An 18,812-nucleotide genomic window follows, 5' to 3' on the forward strand; every position below is an offset into this window, starting at 1 on the left:
AACTTTCTACTTATCACTGTTTCTAAGAAACAGCACAGAGATATGACACACAGCATCCACAATAAAGCTGATACCACTAGTGTGAACACGTCCTCCATTCTGTTAAGGGAGTGTAGTGCGATACCTAAATATCCAAAAGTAACTGTATAATAAGAGTCCTTTCTTTAAAGATCCAATACGTAATTTTTAGGAGGATCTATTGACAGAAATGCGATATAATATACATACGTAACTGTCTTTAGAGGTGTATAAAGATCTTACATAATGAAGCTTTATGTTTTCATTACCTGAAATTAGCCATCTCTATTTCCTTAGAATGAGCTATTTCTATCTACGTACACCGAGGGTCCCCTGGAATTCGCTGTGTTTTTTCTACAGTAGCCCTAAACAGACAAACTGTTCTATAGAGCGAGTTTCATAAATACGTTATTTCTTTCACCAAAAGAAGCAAAATCGTGATGACATTTTAGTTCTGTGTCAGCCACCTTAGAAGGGTGGGGTGGAGTGAGCCGTTCAGGCGCGGATTAACATACAGGCTTGCCCAGGCTGCAGCGTAGGGCCCCATCGGTTTAGGGGCCTCTGATTGGCCAGATTCTTTATTTTAAATTTACTTCAACTCGAACAAAAAATAGACCCTCAGTGACCCATAAGAAATATAACAAAAAAATAAGCCAGTTAATGGATAGATGTGACATTTGGGTCACATCTGTCCAATCAGCTGCTGGTGAAACCATATCAATAGTTTTCATTTACGTCACTGCTATTGCTAAACGGTATAGCGGCAATATGTCTGAAGAAGGTACAAAAGTGGAGCACAAAAATGTAAAATACAAAGGTTAAAAGAACAACGTGACTATGACAGCAACAGGAGGATTAGTAGCTTGCATTGGCTAACATCGGGGCTGCGGTTATAACAACTGCAGTGGGATCCAAACCAATAGTAATGATAGGTAGACCCACCTAACTTGCATATACATTTGGGCGGTCTTTGTCAAATCATACCACAAACTGACATAGATTTGTGGGGGTGTGGTTGCACGAGGCGTTTCAGGCAGGTCTGGGTGAGCATTTGCTTTTAGATAGATTGCATCTTTTTTTTTCGACGTTTAAATTGTAGAAATTTTTCGTACATACATGTGCCATTCATTTGCCGCTCTGATTCCACTCGAAAAACCGTCAGGCTCACTCTTGCTCAAATCCAAGGTAAATAACAATTGTATCTTCTCTTACATGTGTTTTATTGAAGTAAATGCATTGTAATCAGCTGAAGCACTGCTTTACAGCTTTTACATTAGCCATTTTTCATGCAAACCGTGCCCCGTTCCGAACTAAACTGCAAGCATGAAAGGCACCGGAAAGCCACCTAAGGGGGGCCTCACCCAAAGAGCAGACTAGGAGCCCCTGACCACCTTATCCACCCCTGGAGCCGTTGGTTGTAACCTCACCTGCTAGATGCTGCTAAATTTCATACAATGGCCCTTATTTGAACGCTTGCCATAATCAAAAAACTTAAAATACATTGCACATGTGAATTCACCATGCCTTAAGAAGGAAACAATGCATGTATAAATAAGTTACTTTATTTATTTAAATAGATAGATGGTGTCAAAAACTACACCAATACTGTACATTTTAGAAATGTTTCCTCTGTGTTCGAGACAAAGGTCAGTTAACAATAAGCATCACAGAAAACAAATGTAAATCTGTTGGACAATAATAATAATAATAATAATGATAATAATAATAAAATGTAAACAGTTATTGGTTTGATAATTGTAAGATCCTAAAAAGGTCAAAAGACTAAAAGGACATTTGGTGAGAAACAAAAAAACACAAGGTCAGGAACAACATGGCCTTTCTAACCTCCTTTCATAATCTCTTCTTCAGTAAAACAACTTCATGGTGAACAAGTATAAATATACAGTAAAATACCATTCATCAACTCATTTATGTCCAGCGTTCTGGACTCCAGATGGAGCAGTGGCTATACTGCCCCTGTAACAGACGCAACTTCGAAAATTATATTGCTCTTAGCAAACATAAAGTATCACTTCTGTTCAATTAAAATTATATTTTGTCACATCTGAGAGGTCAAAAAAAGCAGCAAAGGACAAAGATATCAAAGACAAGATGTGATTAACAAACCTCACTAAAAACGTCTAAAAATCAAAATCTATCCAATCTTGTCTAGTGCGCTTTTTTATGTTTGATCAATGCTATTGCTACAACTTTTTCAAGAATCATGTCATTTGTGTGCATAGTCTTAATAGGGACAGCTTTTTAATTCACAATAAGACCAGCTTATACTCAGGGTACCCAACAGTGTTAAGAGTGTAACGGAGTATCCCATTCCTTCATAAATGGATACTGCACACTCAAATGTAATAAAAACACACACACACACAAAGTGCCAAATCCTCCATAAATGACACATCCAACAGAGCTGCCCTGCAGTGGTAAACTATCAATCCTTTGTAGTTTTTTTGTGTGTGTGTGTGTGTGTGTCGAGTCCAAGAACACACTGTTCAATTGCCAAAAAGGCCAGTTAAGTGAAACACTGCAAGAATTCATTCAAAAGTCCAACAATATTTTAATCTAGCTTCTATATCCTTCTTTTTCAATTCTAACTGTTCCACTTTGGCTTATATCCATTACGAGCGGAGTCGGACTCCTTTCCAACCTTTCCAACTTGTCCAAGTATCCGGGTCGATGGGGAAGGAGGAAGTAATGGGTATTGCTAACTTTTTTCCCATCCTCAATGATAGGCAGTATGCAGGGGGTACGGGGAGCTGTCAGACCCTCACAGCTCGGCTTTGGTTGAGCCTTGCTGACGTACTCGGGATATGGAGCGAAGCTCTGAGTCGGAGGCATTACACCATTGACATAAATGGGGAGACATTTTGGACTGATGGCACGTGGTATGACTTGAGGGATGGGCTCCCTGGGTGGAACTTCAGGGGGTTTGTCTGCATCATCGTCATCAGCTGATGGTTGTCCGCCACCCGTGCGCTCCCCAGGGCGAGGACGGATCGGAATGCGAGGCGGGACTTCGGGTTTCTCATGTGGGTGGTTCTGGGGCGTGTGGTGCCTGAAGTTGCCAGCCTTAAAGGATCTAGCAGGTCCAGAATGGGAGCGGTGAAGCCTGCACGGAGGTCTTTCATGCGGTCCGTCTCGGTCTTCCGTTACTGTCTGCTCCACTTTCTGTTGTTCTTGTATCCCTTCGTAATAAGCAAAGTTAACCTGACCGTTTCCCCGGAAACTTCGCCTGCCCGGGAAGCCGTACTGGAAGGATGAGGTTTTAGAGTAGCGCGCGGGCACCAGACACTGGTTTTCAGAGGTGCTGGAGAAAAACTCTACCTCGCTGTCGTCTGCTTCATCAGTGGACAGGTCATCCATGTCTGGGAGGGGAGGGAGGGGTTTGGTGTTTCTCCTGAGTGAACAAGGGGGTATGTGCTCGTAAACAGAAAGTTTCTCTAATGATGGAACAACCTGGTCTCGCGCAGGTGGGTGGGAGCGGGAGGAAAACAAGAGCTGTGTAGGATTTGATGTCTTGGGAGACAAACACGGAGGAGAGCACGAGCCAGACATCCTTCCTATCAAAATACAGAGAGAGAACATAAATGAGAATTCAGGCCATTGTATATTGACGCATTTGGCAGACACTTATATTTGAAGACTACATTCATCTATGAGCTTGTGCATTCGCTGCTAGGTATCAAACCCATGACATATGGTGTCTATAGTGCCACGATCTACCAGTTGAGCTACAGTAACAGTATACTGTTCTGTAATGCCCACGTAAACCAACCGAGCCATAAACATCATTCCAGCTGCACCCTAATGGGAGTAATTTTGCAACGGCTTTATCTCCCAAGATAGTGTCAGCCACAACAAGGGGTTTATCAAAGGACTTGTTTATCAGCAGAGCAAATAACAATCTTACAACTTCCTATAACCTTCTCCGCTTCCTGGGATACATGCGTACACATGCTCCAAGAGCAGAGGGTAACTAGACTGTGATACGCAATATTAAGGCGCTGATAGGATTGAACATCAAGTAGCAACTTACTTTCAAAGCCCACGGCAGTAGAGCCTTGCTGATACATTCTCAAGCTGTGATCCATGGACTCAAAACACAGTCTGCAAAACACAACATAGGAAGGCTGTTCAAATCTTGCGGTGACTAGATAGGTTCATAGAGACTCATTGTCATAACACAAAATTCACACTTACCGGTCCATGGTGTCATGGTGTTGATCCCAGTATGTTTGGGCAGAGGCCATACCATTGAAGAGAGTGGAGGACAGTTCTCAAATCGGCAGAACTCATAATTTTCCCATCAGTAAGCAAAACAGGCCTTATATACTCTATTACAGCAGTTACAGTATCTGTAGGGAGAGAACAGAGTTACATTCAGGTAAAGGTAAAAGTTATCCTTAATTGAACTGACAAAACCTGTCCATTCAGTTCAACACTGGATCTTTCTCTACTTTAAAGAGACAAGTTACCCAAAAATAGGGCTGTCAAACAATCACATCCATAATAAAAGTTTGCATTTACATTATGAACACACAAGTAAAATGTATATATTTTTTAATATAAATATTAATATATACGTGCATGTCTTTCCTTTTATAAATACAACATAAATATGCAGTGCACAGTACACAGACATATTTACATGTCGGTTTATTTATTTGGCAGATGCTTTTATCCAAAGCGATTAACATTGCATTATACTATACATTGTTTCTGAGTATGTGCAATCCCCTGGGATCAAACCCATGACTTTGGCGTTGCTAGCACCAAGCTCGAACCACTGAGCCACAGGTAAGCACATTAAGGATATATTATGTAAACAAAAACGTGTATTCTTGATGTGATTAATCGCGATTAATCTTAATCAGCCCTACCCAAAATCATATTTTTTCAATTATTCACCCTCGAGCCATTCAAAACCTGTAAATAATTATTGCATCTGTGAAACACAAAAGATATTATGAGAAATTTCTCAGTGTTTTTCTGTCCGTACAATGAAGGTTAATGGGGTTAATTGTATATCGATGCATATTTCCCCTTATAAATTATTCTAGCACTTGTCATGACTAGAAAAATGTATATTCGTTCTAAAACATAGAAATAGTTTGATTTTTTTGTTTGTAATTCTTGTTTTGTCTCATAAATAGCCAATAAATATTGAAAACCCCTTAGACGTTTAAGGCTAACTAAAAATCATGCTTCCAAAAATATTTGTATTAAAAGTAACATGTGTACATCTTTAAATAATTTTAAAAGTATATATGTACGGTTGTATACATTGTAAAATATGGGCAAGCTGATATAACAAACAGCTGAGCTGAGGCTTCGGTGATGCAACTTCAGTTCTATTACACCCAAACACAATAGGGCATCTGTGTTAGAAAACAAAACCATTCAGTGAGAAATGTGCTGGAATGCTGGGCACAAGTCAAAATATAATCAATGAAATACCCATGCAGCCTCCATTATGCAACACATCACATGTTGTGCCTCAGTCAGAACCGTGAAAGGCAGAAAGTAACAATCGTCAATTCTCCAAGTAAGAACCTACATGCAGATGCTGCGTTAAAGCATAAATAGTCGCTTGTGCTTTTGCTTTACAGCATCGGGAAGCTCTTATCCGTGAGGTTAAAGCCCTGCCATAAGGCATGAAAGAGGTGTAAGGTAAAACGTCATCCAGCGGCTGGGAGAAGAGCTAAAATGGACACACACCCACTGTTGAGTTGAACTGCGCCTACACTATGCCAAATGATAGGACGTTGTAGTCACGTTAATTAAATCCTTCCCTTTATTAAATACGTAATGCTATACAAATTAATCCTATAAACACGCATCCGGAGCACATGACCGTCCCAAATCCAGCAAAATTACACAAATGCAATCCCGTCTGAAAATACACACTGACGGACTATGAGAATTCATTTTAAATGTAAGTCCTTTCCTTTAGCAACATTACTAATGGTTTCATTAAAGTGAAAGCGCGTACGGTACGTGACGGATCGATTAGCATTTTATTGCCGCAGTTTTGCTACAAACACATACTAAATTATCAATGTGTGATATAGTTAATAGCATCGTTGTAAATCATGGTGATTTCATAAGATCTATACACAACACACATATATTTATCTCGGTTTATGTGTAACGCCAATTACGATATGATTTTCGTGTGTGACAATGAAGCTATTTTCTTTATATTTCTACGTAATCTGCTGCTGTAGGAAATAAAGATAAATCGTATAAACGTATGCAGAAAATCGGTTGTTAGCTAAATCATGTTTGACAAACTGAAGCTAATTCACTGTATAATACGTGCATGTCGTCAGACATCTGGTGGTAAATGATAAACTAGACTACTACAAAAGAACTGGTCGTACTCATTCACGCTGTCGGTGGTGTTGTAAACAGATCCCAGGAGTGACGTGGGACGTGTACGAAAAGCACAAGATCGCTCCGATATGCGGACAGGTTGTCAACATCTACTCCGACACACACCCACTGACAAACCCTTTATGCTGCGTCTGACTCGGGTGCGACTCGTCTCAACTTTATTCCAGTCCAAAGAACAAGCTCGTCTGAACAAGCTAAAATTGTTCTTCACAATATGTTGACAAACGTCTCTGAACGCGCCAAAACTCATACACAACATTGAAGTGTACTTACTAGTGAGGTAATTCTTAAGTGGTCTGTTTCTTGTGTCTTTCTTATATCCAGTGTACAAGGGGACGAGTAATCCCACCGTATCGCTCCCAAAATCAAACAAAACACACGTGTGAGAGACGATTCTGCCGCGCAACTTGCCGCTTTCATCATGGAAAGCTGCGCGAGCTGGAAACTATTTATGTGAGCCTCTACGTCATCCTGCAAGCCCCGCCTACCGCCTTAAAGGTACCGTTTAGTGGGACTTTACGGCATCGTTTGTTATAGAAATAAATCGCGCTTTGCTATCGGAAGTGTGAAATTGTTCTTCAAACCAAACAACTGTGAAGACGTTTCTTTGAATAACCTATTTCAAACGTTTCAAGGGAATCGGTTAAGGTACACGCAGATCTGTCAAAGCATGTGGGCGTGGAGAGTGGGCGTGCGAGGGTGGTTCCGTGGAAGTTGCGCGTTTCCGCTGGTTGCGTCTGTCTTCCACATGAAGTGTGTGGTCTTGAATCACTGCTCTAGAACGCAGGCGAGGCTAAATTACAGTTATATTAAAACATCTCCGTGATTACTGTCATAAAAAGTCTTTACATAACCTAATGATAAGCATGAAACATTAGACATGCATTTGAATCATGAGAATCTTTAAAGGTCTACGTGCACCATGACAAATATTGCATGGAGAACATAATTACATCACATTGCTAAGAAATACTTCAATCTAACGTAGCAGAAGAATGTTTGAAGTATAAATCATGTTGGAAAACAACCCCCTTTATCATGAACTTGATGTGCTGTACTGCTTGTGTCCATAAAGCCTGTGATGATTGTTGAAAGAGGTTGAAAGCCACAGTGGGACTGAACTCCCTAAGAGAGGGTCAATTCATTTCCTGTCCCTGGTCCCACACAGCTGCTGGTACCATGCGTCCCAAGTGAACAGCCTCCACGGATATATTATATCAAAGCAGACCTATATCAGCTTCAGTCAGAGAAACAAGTGGTTACAGTTCCTTTTTCTTATGCTTGATATAACATCACTGGTTAATCTTTGCCTTAAAATTTTAAAATATATTTAGCTACAGAAATAATGATAAAACAATAAATAAAACAAATGAAAAAGCATGTTTGAAATAGAAGTTTTAAAGAGCAAAGGTTCTTTTACATTTTCATCACTTTCATCCGCAAAGAAATGTTGCAAGTGTGAAAAATAGGCCATGATTACTTATGCTACATTTTTTTTAACCAAAAAAGAATAAAAAACATAATAGTTAAAATAGTTTAGCGTATTTGTAGCCCAACACTATCACAGCCTTTAATGGGTAACAAATATGCAACAGTAAGAAAACTAACACTAAGAAACGAAAGCAATTATTTTACTGTGCATTCAATGTGGGTTTTTTTTAGGTGAATCACAAGATATGGAAATAAACTTGAATATCATTGAACTTTATCTTGAAAATGTTTGACAGGTGTGATCGTAAAATTGCTTACATTCCTAATCAGGAAATAAAATTGTTTTATTGATGAGGAAGGACTGAACTGTACAATCAATGATCGAAGTAAATGGGTTATGAGTCATGATCTGAACATACAGTAACTGAAAATCGACCTACAGTAACCTACAATCTTGTGGTAGTACATATAAAGACCATATAATGTAACTCCAGTCTCATATAACTCTTCTAGCAGTATCCCACGTGAACCTCTTGGTCTTTGTGACTTAACCAACTTCCTGTGAAAACCATGAACAATAGGCACCCCGTGGGCCTCATATCAACCCTAAAATCAGCCTTCAGAAACACCATATCTTGAATATCGGTCCTTTCGGAGAATCAGCTGTGGGTGTGTGGTCAAAACGAAGTGCTCCCAGGTAGGCGAGCACAGTGCATGACTTTATCTAAAAACCACTAATGATTTCTCCAGGAAAGAAATATTTAAATATTATGTCTTGATGTACAAAATTGATCCAAATTAACCTGTTATGTTGTCTGAAGCGGAGCATAAACATTTAATCATAAATAAAATGTACAGGTCTATCAGAGGCAATGGAGGAATTACGTGCAATAAACTTCAAGGCGAAAGTTTAACAAGGACTGCTCTCCATGCATGTTTTGTCAATTCACAGAGTGTTCCCCTCAACATACATGCTTCTTTTTAGTTTATGTTCCAGATGTTCTGGCTGAGTTCTCTGATGCATGAGTGATGGCAGCTGGAGAATATTTTGCATGGCAAAGGGGAAAAGAACATCCAGGTGACCATAAGCATTTCCTACAGCCGGATTTTGTGCTCTGGAGACATTCTTTATCTCTGGGGCAAAGCTGGATCAACAGAAAACAACTGAATGGAAATGACATTATTGAACAGTATGCATGTGTTCAAAAACGTTCACTTATGCAACATATGTTTTTCTAAATTTCCTGTGCATAAAAATCATATTTAAATAAACAAATGAATCGGATTGAAAGTAAACATCAGGTGTTTTAATTTAACCCCTTACCTGCATATACACTTTAGTTTGATTTGCCGGGTATTAGAAATGCAACTTCTTTTTTATTCATTAATTTATAAGATTATAAATTACATTGTTTGCTTGCCAGGATGTCACCATCTATCTGTTTCAAAAGAAAGAAAGAAAGAAAGAAAGAAAGAAGGTAAGCATATTTTTCCCTTTTTTACTTGATAGACCTGAGTTAGTATAGGTGGCTGAACCTGAATGGGCTGTTGAGTAGCTTTTTGTCTTGTTGTTTTAATAGGCCGCAGCGGCTCAGATCACCCACTGCATTTTTTCTTATGAGTAAGACTCTTTGTAACCGAGCACACCAATAAGCTTCAGGAAGGCGGAGTCATGCAAAGACACTGGATGCCCGTCACTCCATGGCACCACTGTACTACTAAATATCTGCTCACGTACACACACACACGTGTAAAGAATCTATAAAAAAGACCTAAAATGGATAAGAAATTCGAGAATGCCATTTAAAGAATATGGTTATTGTAAAGACTCCTTACTCAACTCATATACTAATGTATATAAAAAGAATAGTAATATATAGGGATTTCAAAGTTCTTTGTGTTGTTTTTATTCTTACATGGCAAATAATTAAAGTATTACATAAAATTGTATATATTTTAAATCGTTTTTGAAGGTTTGCTTCTGGTATCTTTAGCATAAAAGGTTCTTGGCGCACTGTCAGCACTGTAGAGGAGATCAATTCAAAGGCTCTGTTTAACTCTAAAGACAATCTGAAACTCACATGCTTTAAAATAAAATCAGGACAGGTCAAATTAGTTTGCCCTTATGTGCTTTTAGTAAATCAAAACAGCACCACACTCAAATGTGTTGTAAGACAAACAACCCAAAAGCTCAAAGTCCTGTTTGCATTTCTGTGAAAGAAGGTTGAGATGTTCTAGAAACAAATCAATTTTTGACCAGAATAAAAAACTAAATAATATATAAATCTGTCCAGTCACATTAAACAAACTGTTTTTAATGACATTGTGGGTTGCATGTAGGTTGATAATGATTTGCTTTCATGAATAAGCAGTTTTATTAGGGGAGGATTCATTTCCGACGTATCTGAGTCACTCAGATGTGACCTTGAGTAGGGAGGCAGCTGCAGTGATAGTAAATGCTACAATATCAATCATGACAAGCAGGACCAAAGAGCGAATGGAAGTATAGATGTTTATTTTTATACCAAGCAGCTGTTATATAGATAACAAAAAGGCACTTATTGGTTTCCTCCGTTCATTCAAATATTTTACGCTATAAAATCACAATGGCCATGTAAAAGCAACACTCCAAAGGAGTTTGGGACACACACACACACACACACCCACACACATACCCACACACAAACACTGAGCTCCAGTCACACAAATACAAGGCCATCCATTCTCAAGTCACGCACACTTTCCCAGGATGCTGACGGAACTGAGACAAAGAGAGTCATTTAATTGAATAAGTGTGCTAGGAAGGAGCAAATGATTTGAGGACAAAAAACTAATGATTTCATTTATAACAGAAACTATGAAAGAGCATTTAGGCTGAAACGTCGAAAAGAAAGAGGTAATTACTTTTGTTTGCCTGGGATAAGGCAGGACGGGTCACTCAATTGCCCATGGATCCAGGCAACAGAAGGGGCATGAGGTTTACTCACCCAGAGGGGTGCCTTCCGCAGTGCATTGTGAAGAAAAGGCCAGCACATTAATCTTCTCAAAAAGTGCTTTTTTCTTTAGGCTGAGCTCCAGAGAATCAGATCTCCAGAGAGGAATACAAAAGAGGCAGATATAGAGGAATAAGAAAGCAAAAGATAACTAGGATCATTTAAAGTAATTCATTTACTTGCATGTGTTGTGTTTACAGAAAAGGACACGTTTTTTAAACATTATAATTAATAAGTTTTAATTACAATAGTGTCACAGTAAGATTTTTAATCGCGAAATGTGATGATTTAGAGGGCATTAAATGACCATCCTTTATATTTGTATCCTTTATAGTTTCACAGCTTTAGCAGGTAAGCTTTAATGCTCCTGAGCATGCAAAATGAGAAACAAAGGAAACTAAAAATCAATGTTCTGAAAGAATTTTTAAACATTTTGTGAAATGATAATAATTTTCACTGACTTTATCACAAACAAAAATCAACAACATTGATGTCACGGAAGCACTTTTCCTCTGTATGACTTTAAGATGACAAAAATTATCGGAATAATTTTAATCACATTTATTTTCTAAGTATGTTTATGCTTTTTAAGGCCAGAAGAGATAAGAGGTAAGGGAGTGAATACTCATGTGTGGAACTGACTGTATCCGCCTATAAATACGGAAGCAGTCTTTCTGTTTAGTCCAACTAGTTTCCTCTGAGGTCCCAGCCAGGAACTTGTTTTGGGATCCGGGGAGGCGACTGCCTCCACTCACCTCACAAGCTACATCCTGTGACTCACCAAATCAGAGTCATGTTTAACAGTAACTCGAATTCCTGGCCCTGCTTTTTGCTGATTCCATCCTCTCGACGCACATAAACAATTGAATGAACATAGTTTCACAAACCTTCCAGATTTTTTTTAATATCTGTAAAACTGCCATAATAAACGGCAAGATAATAAAACGACCTGCAACAAAACTATGCTTTGATTTTGCAATGTCACATAACTCAATACAAACGATGCATGCATGTATAACCAACTCATCAAGAATCCGATCTAAAAAAATCTGCTTTTCCAAAAATTCTTCTTTTGTATGAGTCAACAGCTGTGTTTGATGAACCACAAGGTTCTCTAGCTGAGCTCACGATGATACATCCTGATTTTGGAAACCATTTGGTCTTGGCCATTCAGATTGGTTTCTGTGGGCTCTTTGGCAATTATACAAATAATCAAATCCATCTTTATAATGCTCATGATAAAGGTGGGAGCTAAGCCGTCATCTGATTCATTACTCATTCAGTGAGTTCATGTGTGTACCCACCTTCAAAGTCATAACAAAACTATGCAAGTTGTAAAGTGGCCAGTGAACAGAGTGGCACAATGTGGCTAATCCTGTATTATAAACGTTACGTCAAGAAGACAGCGTTAATTTAACATGTGAGTCAATTAATTGATCAAAATGCTTGCAGAGGTGTCATGGCTCTCAAGAAACATAAAAGGACTGTAACAGAAGAAAAGCCATAAAAAAACAAGTACACCAATCTCCAAACAAAACACATATCGTGAAACTTTGTTTAAAAAAATCTGTGTGTATAGATATTATTTTATGATTCTAAACAAAATATATGAAACAGACAGTTATACAATTTTTTTGTATAGTAAGTGGAATTTCTTACCCATGGATGTCTGATGTGTGTTATGTGTAATTGTTTTGTAATCTGTTCCACTGAGATAACCAGCCCACAGAGGCTGTAAACAGACAGTTGGGAACTGTGTGGACAGACTGCAATGTTGTGACTTCAATATGACGTCATGACTGTGACACTAAACTCACAGTCCTGTCAAAAATCCCTTTTCTGTTGACTTCTTTCATCTGTATCTTTGGGGAAATTGTTTGAAAAGCTTTCAATGATCTCTACAGCAAACAGACTTTGTTGTTTTTGGTGCTAACTCTGCCATCTACAGGACGTTAACAAAATTACAGTTACAATGGATTTCATAACCGGCAGGACAGAAGGAGTTTAATTTTCTCCCTTTAGTCCTTTTATTTAGACATTTTTATTTCCTATGCAAATGAAGAGAAACATTTAGATAATTTTTGTTCATCAAAATGTATTTTACTTTTCTATTATTCTGTAAAGTGCATCTTTACATCAACATTTGAACGCCAGCTAAAAACTATTAAAATGTGATGATAACATCTATTGTAACTATATAAGCTTCCTTCATTTTTATCAGTGCTCTCATGATTAATAGCCTTGTAACTGAAATATGAAACAGGCTTTGTTATTGCTTTTATAGGCCACATCAAGGATGTTCATGGTTCAAAACAGGAAATGTTATTAAAAACGTATTAACTGATTTAGTTTACATTTGGTCCATTTTTCAAATCACTGAAAAACTGACAAGAGATTACAAGTCACATACAGTACGTTAACAAAATAATGTTTGCAACAAAGTGAGTGTGATTTAGGAGTGAAGTGTAAACATCTTATCCATTCATTAGCTCTTCTGCTCATCACAGAACACAACTCTGTTCTCCAGTCGAGCACGTTCAGCCGCAAACACAAGTTTATGACTTGCTAATGTCTCCTCAGGACCGGATCGAATCAGAGCCGGGTCTTTATTCTATATTGATGAATTAAACATTAATATTTAAACATTAGGAGTTAACAAATTACAAAAATTATGAAGAATAGAAAATGAAATGGCAAATGAAATGACTTTGAAATGTATGCAATAAGGTAGAAACTACATATATGTGTATTTGAAGAGTTTGGTTCCAAATTAAGACTCTGTTTTCAATTTCTTTCCAAAATCATGTTTTTTTTATTAAGTTATCATGCTTTATTGTGTTTTATTGTGATATTAGCTGTATTTTTCTGGTTATTTTGACTTATATCAAAACAAACCATCTGCAGTTTGATTGATATTATTTTGGAAATGCACAATAAAAAACATGATTTAAAAAATAAATAGAGTAATCTCATTTTAGAACCAAACATTTAATTTATCTTAATATAAAGATGAATCACATTGCCATAGATCTGTGTTCTGATACTGAGAATAAAGTATTTTTAACTATGACAATTAAAACAGTTAAATGACAACATGCTGAAATGATTTATGAAATTAAAAAGGACACTGACTTAAAAGAAAATGTGGGTAAATCTTACCATCACAGCTGCAATAAAGGAATCGATCAGGTGATAATCTGCAGACCCATGACCCCCTTTGCTAAAGTTGCCTGGAACATTCATATCCGCTGTTTGCTTTGTTGTCTTAGATGTGAGGAAGTCAAACACTTTGATCTCATGTCCATCATATGTCAGTTCCCCCTTGTGTGAGGATCAAAAAATACCACAGATGTTTAGCATGATTATACTCATAATGAAGTGCTGACATTTTAAAAAATGATACTCACCTTACTACCATGAATGCTGGTTCTGCGTTTACAAATTTCTTCTGTAAATGCAACCATAGTTAAAGCAGCAGTCAGGCCTCCTTCAAATTCCATGTTTACCACCTGGAATAAAGGGCCATTAATACTTACTTTGCACCTTATATTCTTTGTTTATGATACACACGTCTACATTTATAGGTCTAAACCAAAGGAAACATTTTATTTATATAAAACATTTTATTTTATAATAAACATTAAATTATCTGAAAATAAGCAGAGAAAGAGGATGATATTCCAACCTGATTTGAGCAGACATCATTATCACATTCATAGACACAGCGCCCATAAGGTCCAGTTCTGAGGGCTTCAGTGACAGATTCAATATCAGGAACTGAGTTGGAACAGATCACCGATACTGGCCATCCATTATGCCCCTAATTTATGATTAAAATAACACTTGATGAACTTCTCTACAAAACCATGTCATACGTGATCCTGCTAGCAAAACCCCAGCTTGTTTGGTTTGTGGTTTCATTTTTGTGGTTTATTGTTTTGTTCATAAAAGCATCTAACATAATGTAAGTAATATCAAATATTAAAATCATAGTGAATTATTGGTTGAAATCAAACTTTGATGCTATTATCTCATAATTAGATTATGAGACTTTAGTTGAGTTTTCACAGAGAGGGTCACGTATACATTGTGATGATGACATTTAAAAAAGCAGAGAAAAATAACTCATGCATAATTACTGTTATAAAAGATATATTTTTACTTTTTTCACTCGATCCAAATAGATTTTCTTTGCAGAGTATGCACAATCACCCTCTACATGGCAGTCTAAACATCGATTTCCTGCTCCTGCTGGCTAAAACAGCAGAATAAATGTTAACAAAAAGCTCACATTACAAGCAGAATTTTATATTTAATACTTCTTGGCATAAAGCCCAACCTTGTTCTCTTTTCTGAAGTGGCTAAGGGATCCAAAAGACGAAACTTTGATGCACCTGTAGAAAATACATTTCAATATTAAAACAATTCTAAAGATTCCTGATGATCATTTGTGGCGGAAGAAACATATTGTTAAAAGCAGAATAAGCCTACGCTAAACTCAAAATTATTCCAGTCCAGATATTGTGAAAAAATAACAATCCGTCACACAAAAAGTATCAAAATATTATCTAAATAGGTTAGGTAAGATCAGCACAGTACAAAAGCACACTCTTTTTTCAGCTCAACATCACTAAACATGCAAACGTCATGTTAAGCACACCTTCGTCCACCAGCCCAATGATGAATGAGGTCCAAATCATGGCAGGACTTGGCTAACAGAGCAAAAGAGCTTTCGGCTTCATTTCTCCAGTTCCCTCTAACAAATGAGTGAGCAAAATGATAAAACCCCACCTGTTAGAGAAAGCAGACTTAACATAAAACAACACTGCAAGAAGCTCACACACTTACAACACATCTGTAGTTAAGTACATCCTACCGGTTCCAAATGCTGAATGTGGATAACATCTCCAATCACACCTCTGTCAATTAACACCTGAATACATGGCGGAAACCATAAGTATGTCACATTTTTTTTTGAAAAAATTATGCTCATTCATTCAAATTTAAAGGAAAATGTTTTACTTTAATTTTGTGAATCACAGGGTCGTATCTGAGGACATGGCACACTGTCAGCATGACTTTACTCTGAATGCAAGTCTCTACGATCTCTGAGCAGTCGTCCTCAGTAACCTATAAACACGTTATGAACAAATGTTTATTAATGTGTTCATAGAGCTTCATGGTCACAGATGCATATGGAAACTTACAGCCATTGGTTTCTCCAGCAGTATATGATAGCCTTTCTTGGCTAAAGCAACAGCAGGATCCTGAAGAACAATAACATAGTTGGGCAGTGAGTCCAAAACAGACAACTTGTCGTGCAAGATATTTCATTACCAAGTTAAGGAAAGAGCTTTGCATACAATGTTGTTCTGCCTGACTCCTATCATGTGAACACTGACCCAATGAATGAGTTCCCACACACGTCAATGAGTTCAATGTCTAAAAATGATGTCAGTTTTGCTCTCGACACACATACCTTATGGAGGCGATCAGGAGTGCAGATCAAAACAGCATCTGCAAACTTTTCTCTCTCCACTATACAACGCCAATCTGCAAAAACCAAACAAGCACTTTAAAAAGATACAGATGCAAAACTTTTATGTAAAAGCACAAATCTGGGCAGCAAGGATTGGACATACCATCAAACGTGTTTTCACTGGCAACTTTGTGACGCTCCTGGATTTTCTTTCTAGCAAAATCCCTTGGGTCGGCAATTCCTACTAACTTTAAAAAATTCAAAATAAAATGTTTTTATTCTAGTGATGATGAAATGACACTTAAAATGTTTCTCCTGATATGAGATGAAAACCGTAGAAGTCATACCCGCATGCGGTCAGGATAAATCATAGCATAGTCGGAATAGTTTTCTCCTCTGTTTCCAACTCCAACCACTATAACGTTAACAGGTGATGACATCTCTGCAGAATGCTGCAGATTTACAACACACATCAACATCTTACACATTACAAATATTACTGTATAAATCAGAGCATGTTAAGGCTTACCATGCGAAACGCCTTTTTCGAATGCAGGCTGTCAGATCGGGACTTAGCTTTATAGGTTTTGGCTTTCTATTAACTTTACATGAATATAAAGGTCAGTGTGAATCATGTCATGATGGTGTGAACACTAGTTAACAGAGTAAATCATTAAGTGAAACGTGAAAGCAGCTTAAAACGTTTAAAACGAATCTTTGCAAAACAAAAACAGACTTAAGAATAACAGTAATATACAACTATGGTCAACTTGTCATTGTGATAGTGTCTACAAATGGAAAGGACCGAAGCTTTAGCAGAAGCAATTACATCAATCTTGTTGATCATTCATCTGGTAAAGTAAATGATCCAGTGAACGCATTATTACAGAAATGCCATACGTTGCGATATTTATGTACAGGAAGAGTACAAAAGACGGTTTAGACGGGAGCGCTCAGCTACTCATCAGTTACTTCCTTGTTTACGTTTGCGCGATGACGTTCGGATGACGCAGTAGCAAAACTGGAACATTAAGATCATTTGACCTCCAGTCAGTTCAGACGCACATTCTGCACCAACACTTAAAATAATCCGTTTTGTTGGCAAGATGCATGACGTGCCAGACACAGAGCTTTTTTATTATACGTTTTTTCCCCAGAACAGAGAGTATGAGTCAGTCTACAGAATTCGTGCAAAAAAACACATTTAAAAAGCATTCAAGTATTAAGTTGTTTACTAAGATCCTTCTATAATCTATCGAAACCCACAATAATATTTATAATAGGCCTATCAGTAAGCTTAAAATGCTGTATTTAAAATCATCATTTATTGGGTACTTTCAATTGGGAGACGGGTGTCCCGAAACCCAAACCCCCAGATTTCAATTTATGAAAATTGTAACAGCATTTTTTCCATTGTTGTTTCTAAATATATATATATATATATATATATATATATATATTATTTTTAAATTATTAAACTTTATGTCAAAATTGTGTCCTTGATTTTCACCGAAAACAGGGTATGTTTTAGTCTATTGGTTGAGACTGATTTTAGCCACACCCATACATTTTTGATCAAGAAACATGTCCCTCTCTCTAATAGCTACATGGTTAATTGATCGGTCTCATTATGTTGAAGCAAACGTTTCCAAAAATCTCAAAATCTGTGTGTACTTTATGGAACGCTACTACCAAACATCTTTGTTCTGCAATTAAGCAAACTTTTTGGGGCGTTATTCATAAAATTGTGTTTTTATGTGTGTACATCTGTTCAGAACTGTGCACTTGATGAATAGCATCTTTGAGATAGGCTCAAAAGTATTCAAAAATTGTCATGACCTAAACATATAACTGGGTATAATTGTTTCGGTAGTGACAAAATTGTATCTAGTGAGAAAAAGGTAAACTTAATTTTTTATTTGGGGAAATAAACAAAACTCTGTACAGTTATGCAAATCACAAGTATTTAGTTTGAGAATTGATATTATATGTGAGTTGTAGGTTTTCTAATAGAAATTTACTGCCAGATGCGTCTCTGCTACATGTGCTGGCTGGGTATGTCCAACATGCCTAGTTAAAATTGTATTAACATAAAATGTCTGATTTTCAAACTTTAATATTGTGATCACTGCCAAAACATTAATATCACTACTGAAAATGTGTGTTTCACGACCGCAACATGGGGCGTTTTGTCAAAAATAAAGTATATTAAATTATCAACGAAGATGTAATGATAGTATTTGGTTCAATGTACAGTATATATTAAACTTATGAATCCTTAACATAGAAATCGGTATGATCAATTTTATGCCTTTTACAAAAGAAAGATTGGATTCGAAATAAAACAAATCTCATAAATAACACTTGAAATATTGTTTAAATTGTAACTGTTATTGATTAACATGTGGAAAAAAAATGCAAACAGCAAAAAAATACTTAAACAGTAGATTTAAACAAAATCTTAATATGTAAATGGCAGC

The 18,812-nt window shown here is 37.1% G+C and overlaps 2 protein-coding genes across 11 annotated transcripts; both read right to left on the bottom strand.

The window, feature by feature from the left end:
- Positions 1–1,564: 1,564 nt before the first annotated feature.
- Positions 1,565–7,010, bottom strand: LOC130409101 (ERBB receptor feedback inhibitor 1). Its single transcript, XM_056732750.1, has 4 exons — positions 6,703–7,010; positions 4,234–4,388; positions 4,070–4,140; positions 1,565–3,593 (listed from the first exon to the last, which is right to left on the bottom strand). The coding sequence occupies exons 2-4, from the start codon at positions 4,281–4,283 to the stop codon at positions 2,596–2,598; spliced, it is 1,119 nt and encodes a 372-aa protein (XP_056588728.1). The 5' UTR covers positions 4,284–4,388; positions 6,703–7,010; the 3' UTR covers positions 1,565–2,595.
- A 973-nt stretch (positions 7,011–7,983) lies between these two features.
- zgc:154075 (uncharacterized protein LOC556929 homolog) lies at positions 7,984–17,305 on the bottom strand. Of its 10 annotated transcripts, none has more exons than XM_056732747.1 (17): positions 17,162–17,305; positions 16,862–16,934; positions 16,680–16,784; positions 16,496–16,580; positions 16,333–16,406; positions 16,061–16,120; positions 15,876–15,983; positions 15,730–15,786; positions 15,514–15,644; positions 15,193–15,247; positions 15,016–15,108; positions 14,539–14,673; positions 14,261–14,362; positions 14,013–14,174; positions 10,765–13,464; positions 9,185–9,299; positions 7,984–9,005 (listed from the first exon to the last, which is right to left on the bottom strand). In XM_056732747.1, exons 2-15 carry the CDS (start codon positions 16,862–16,864, stop codon positions 13,339–13,341), a joined length of 1,296 nt encoding a protein of 431 aa, XP_056588725.1. In that variant the 5' UTR covers positions 16,865–16,934; positions 17,162–17,305; the 3' UTR covers positions 7,984–9,005; positions 9,185–9,299; positions 10,765–13,338. The 10 variants fall into 10 exon arrangements, with proteins under 10 accessions (XP_056588725.1, XP_056588726.1, XP_056588724.1 ...); XM_056732748.1 differs by having other exon boundaries at positions 10,848–10,948; positions 12,513–13,464; positions 16,862–17,305; XM_056732746.1 differs by having other exon boundaries at positions 10,765–10,948; positions 12,513–13,464; positions 16,862–17,305.
- Positions 17,306–18,812: the final 1,507 nt, after the last annotated feature.

This window comes from Triplophysa dalaica, chromosome 20 (assembly GCF_015846415.1).
Source record: "Triplophysa dalaica isolate WHDGS20190420 chromosome 20, ASM1584641v1, whole genome shotgun sequence".
Taxonomy (NCBI): domain Eukaryota; kingdom Metazoa; phylum Chordata; class Actinopteri; order Cypriniformes; family Nemacheilidae; genus Triplophysa; species Triplophysa dalaica.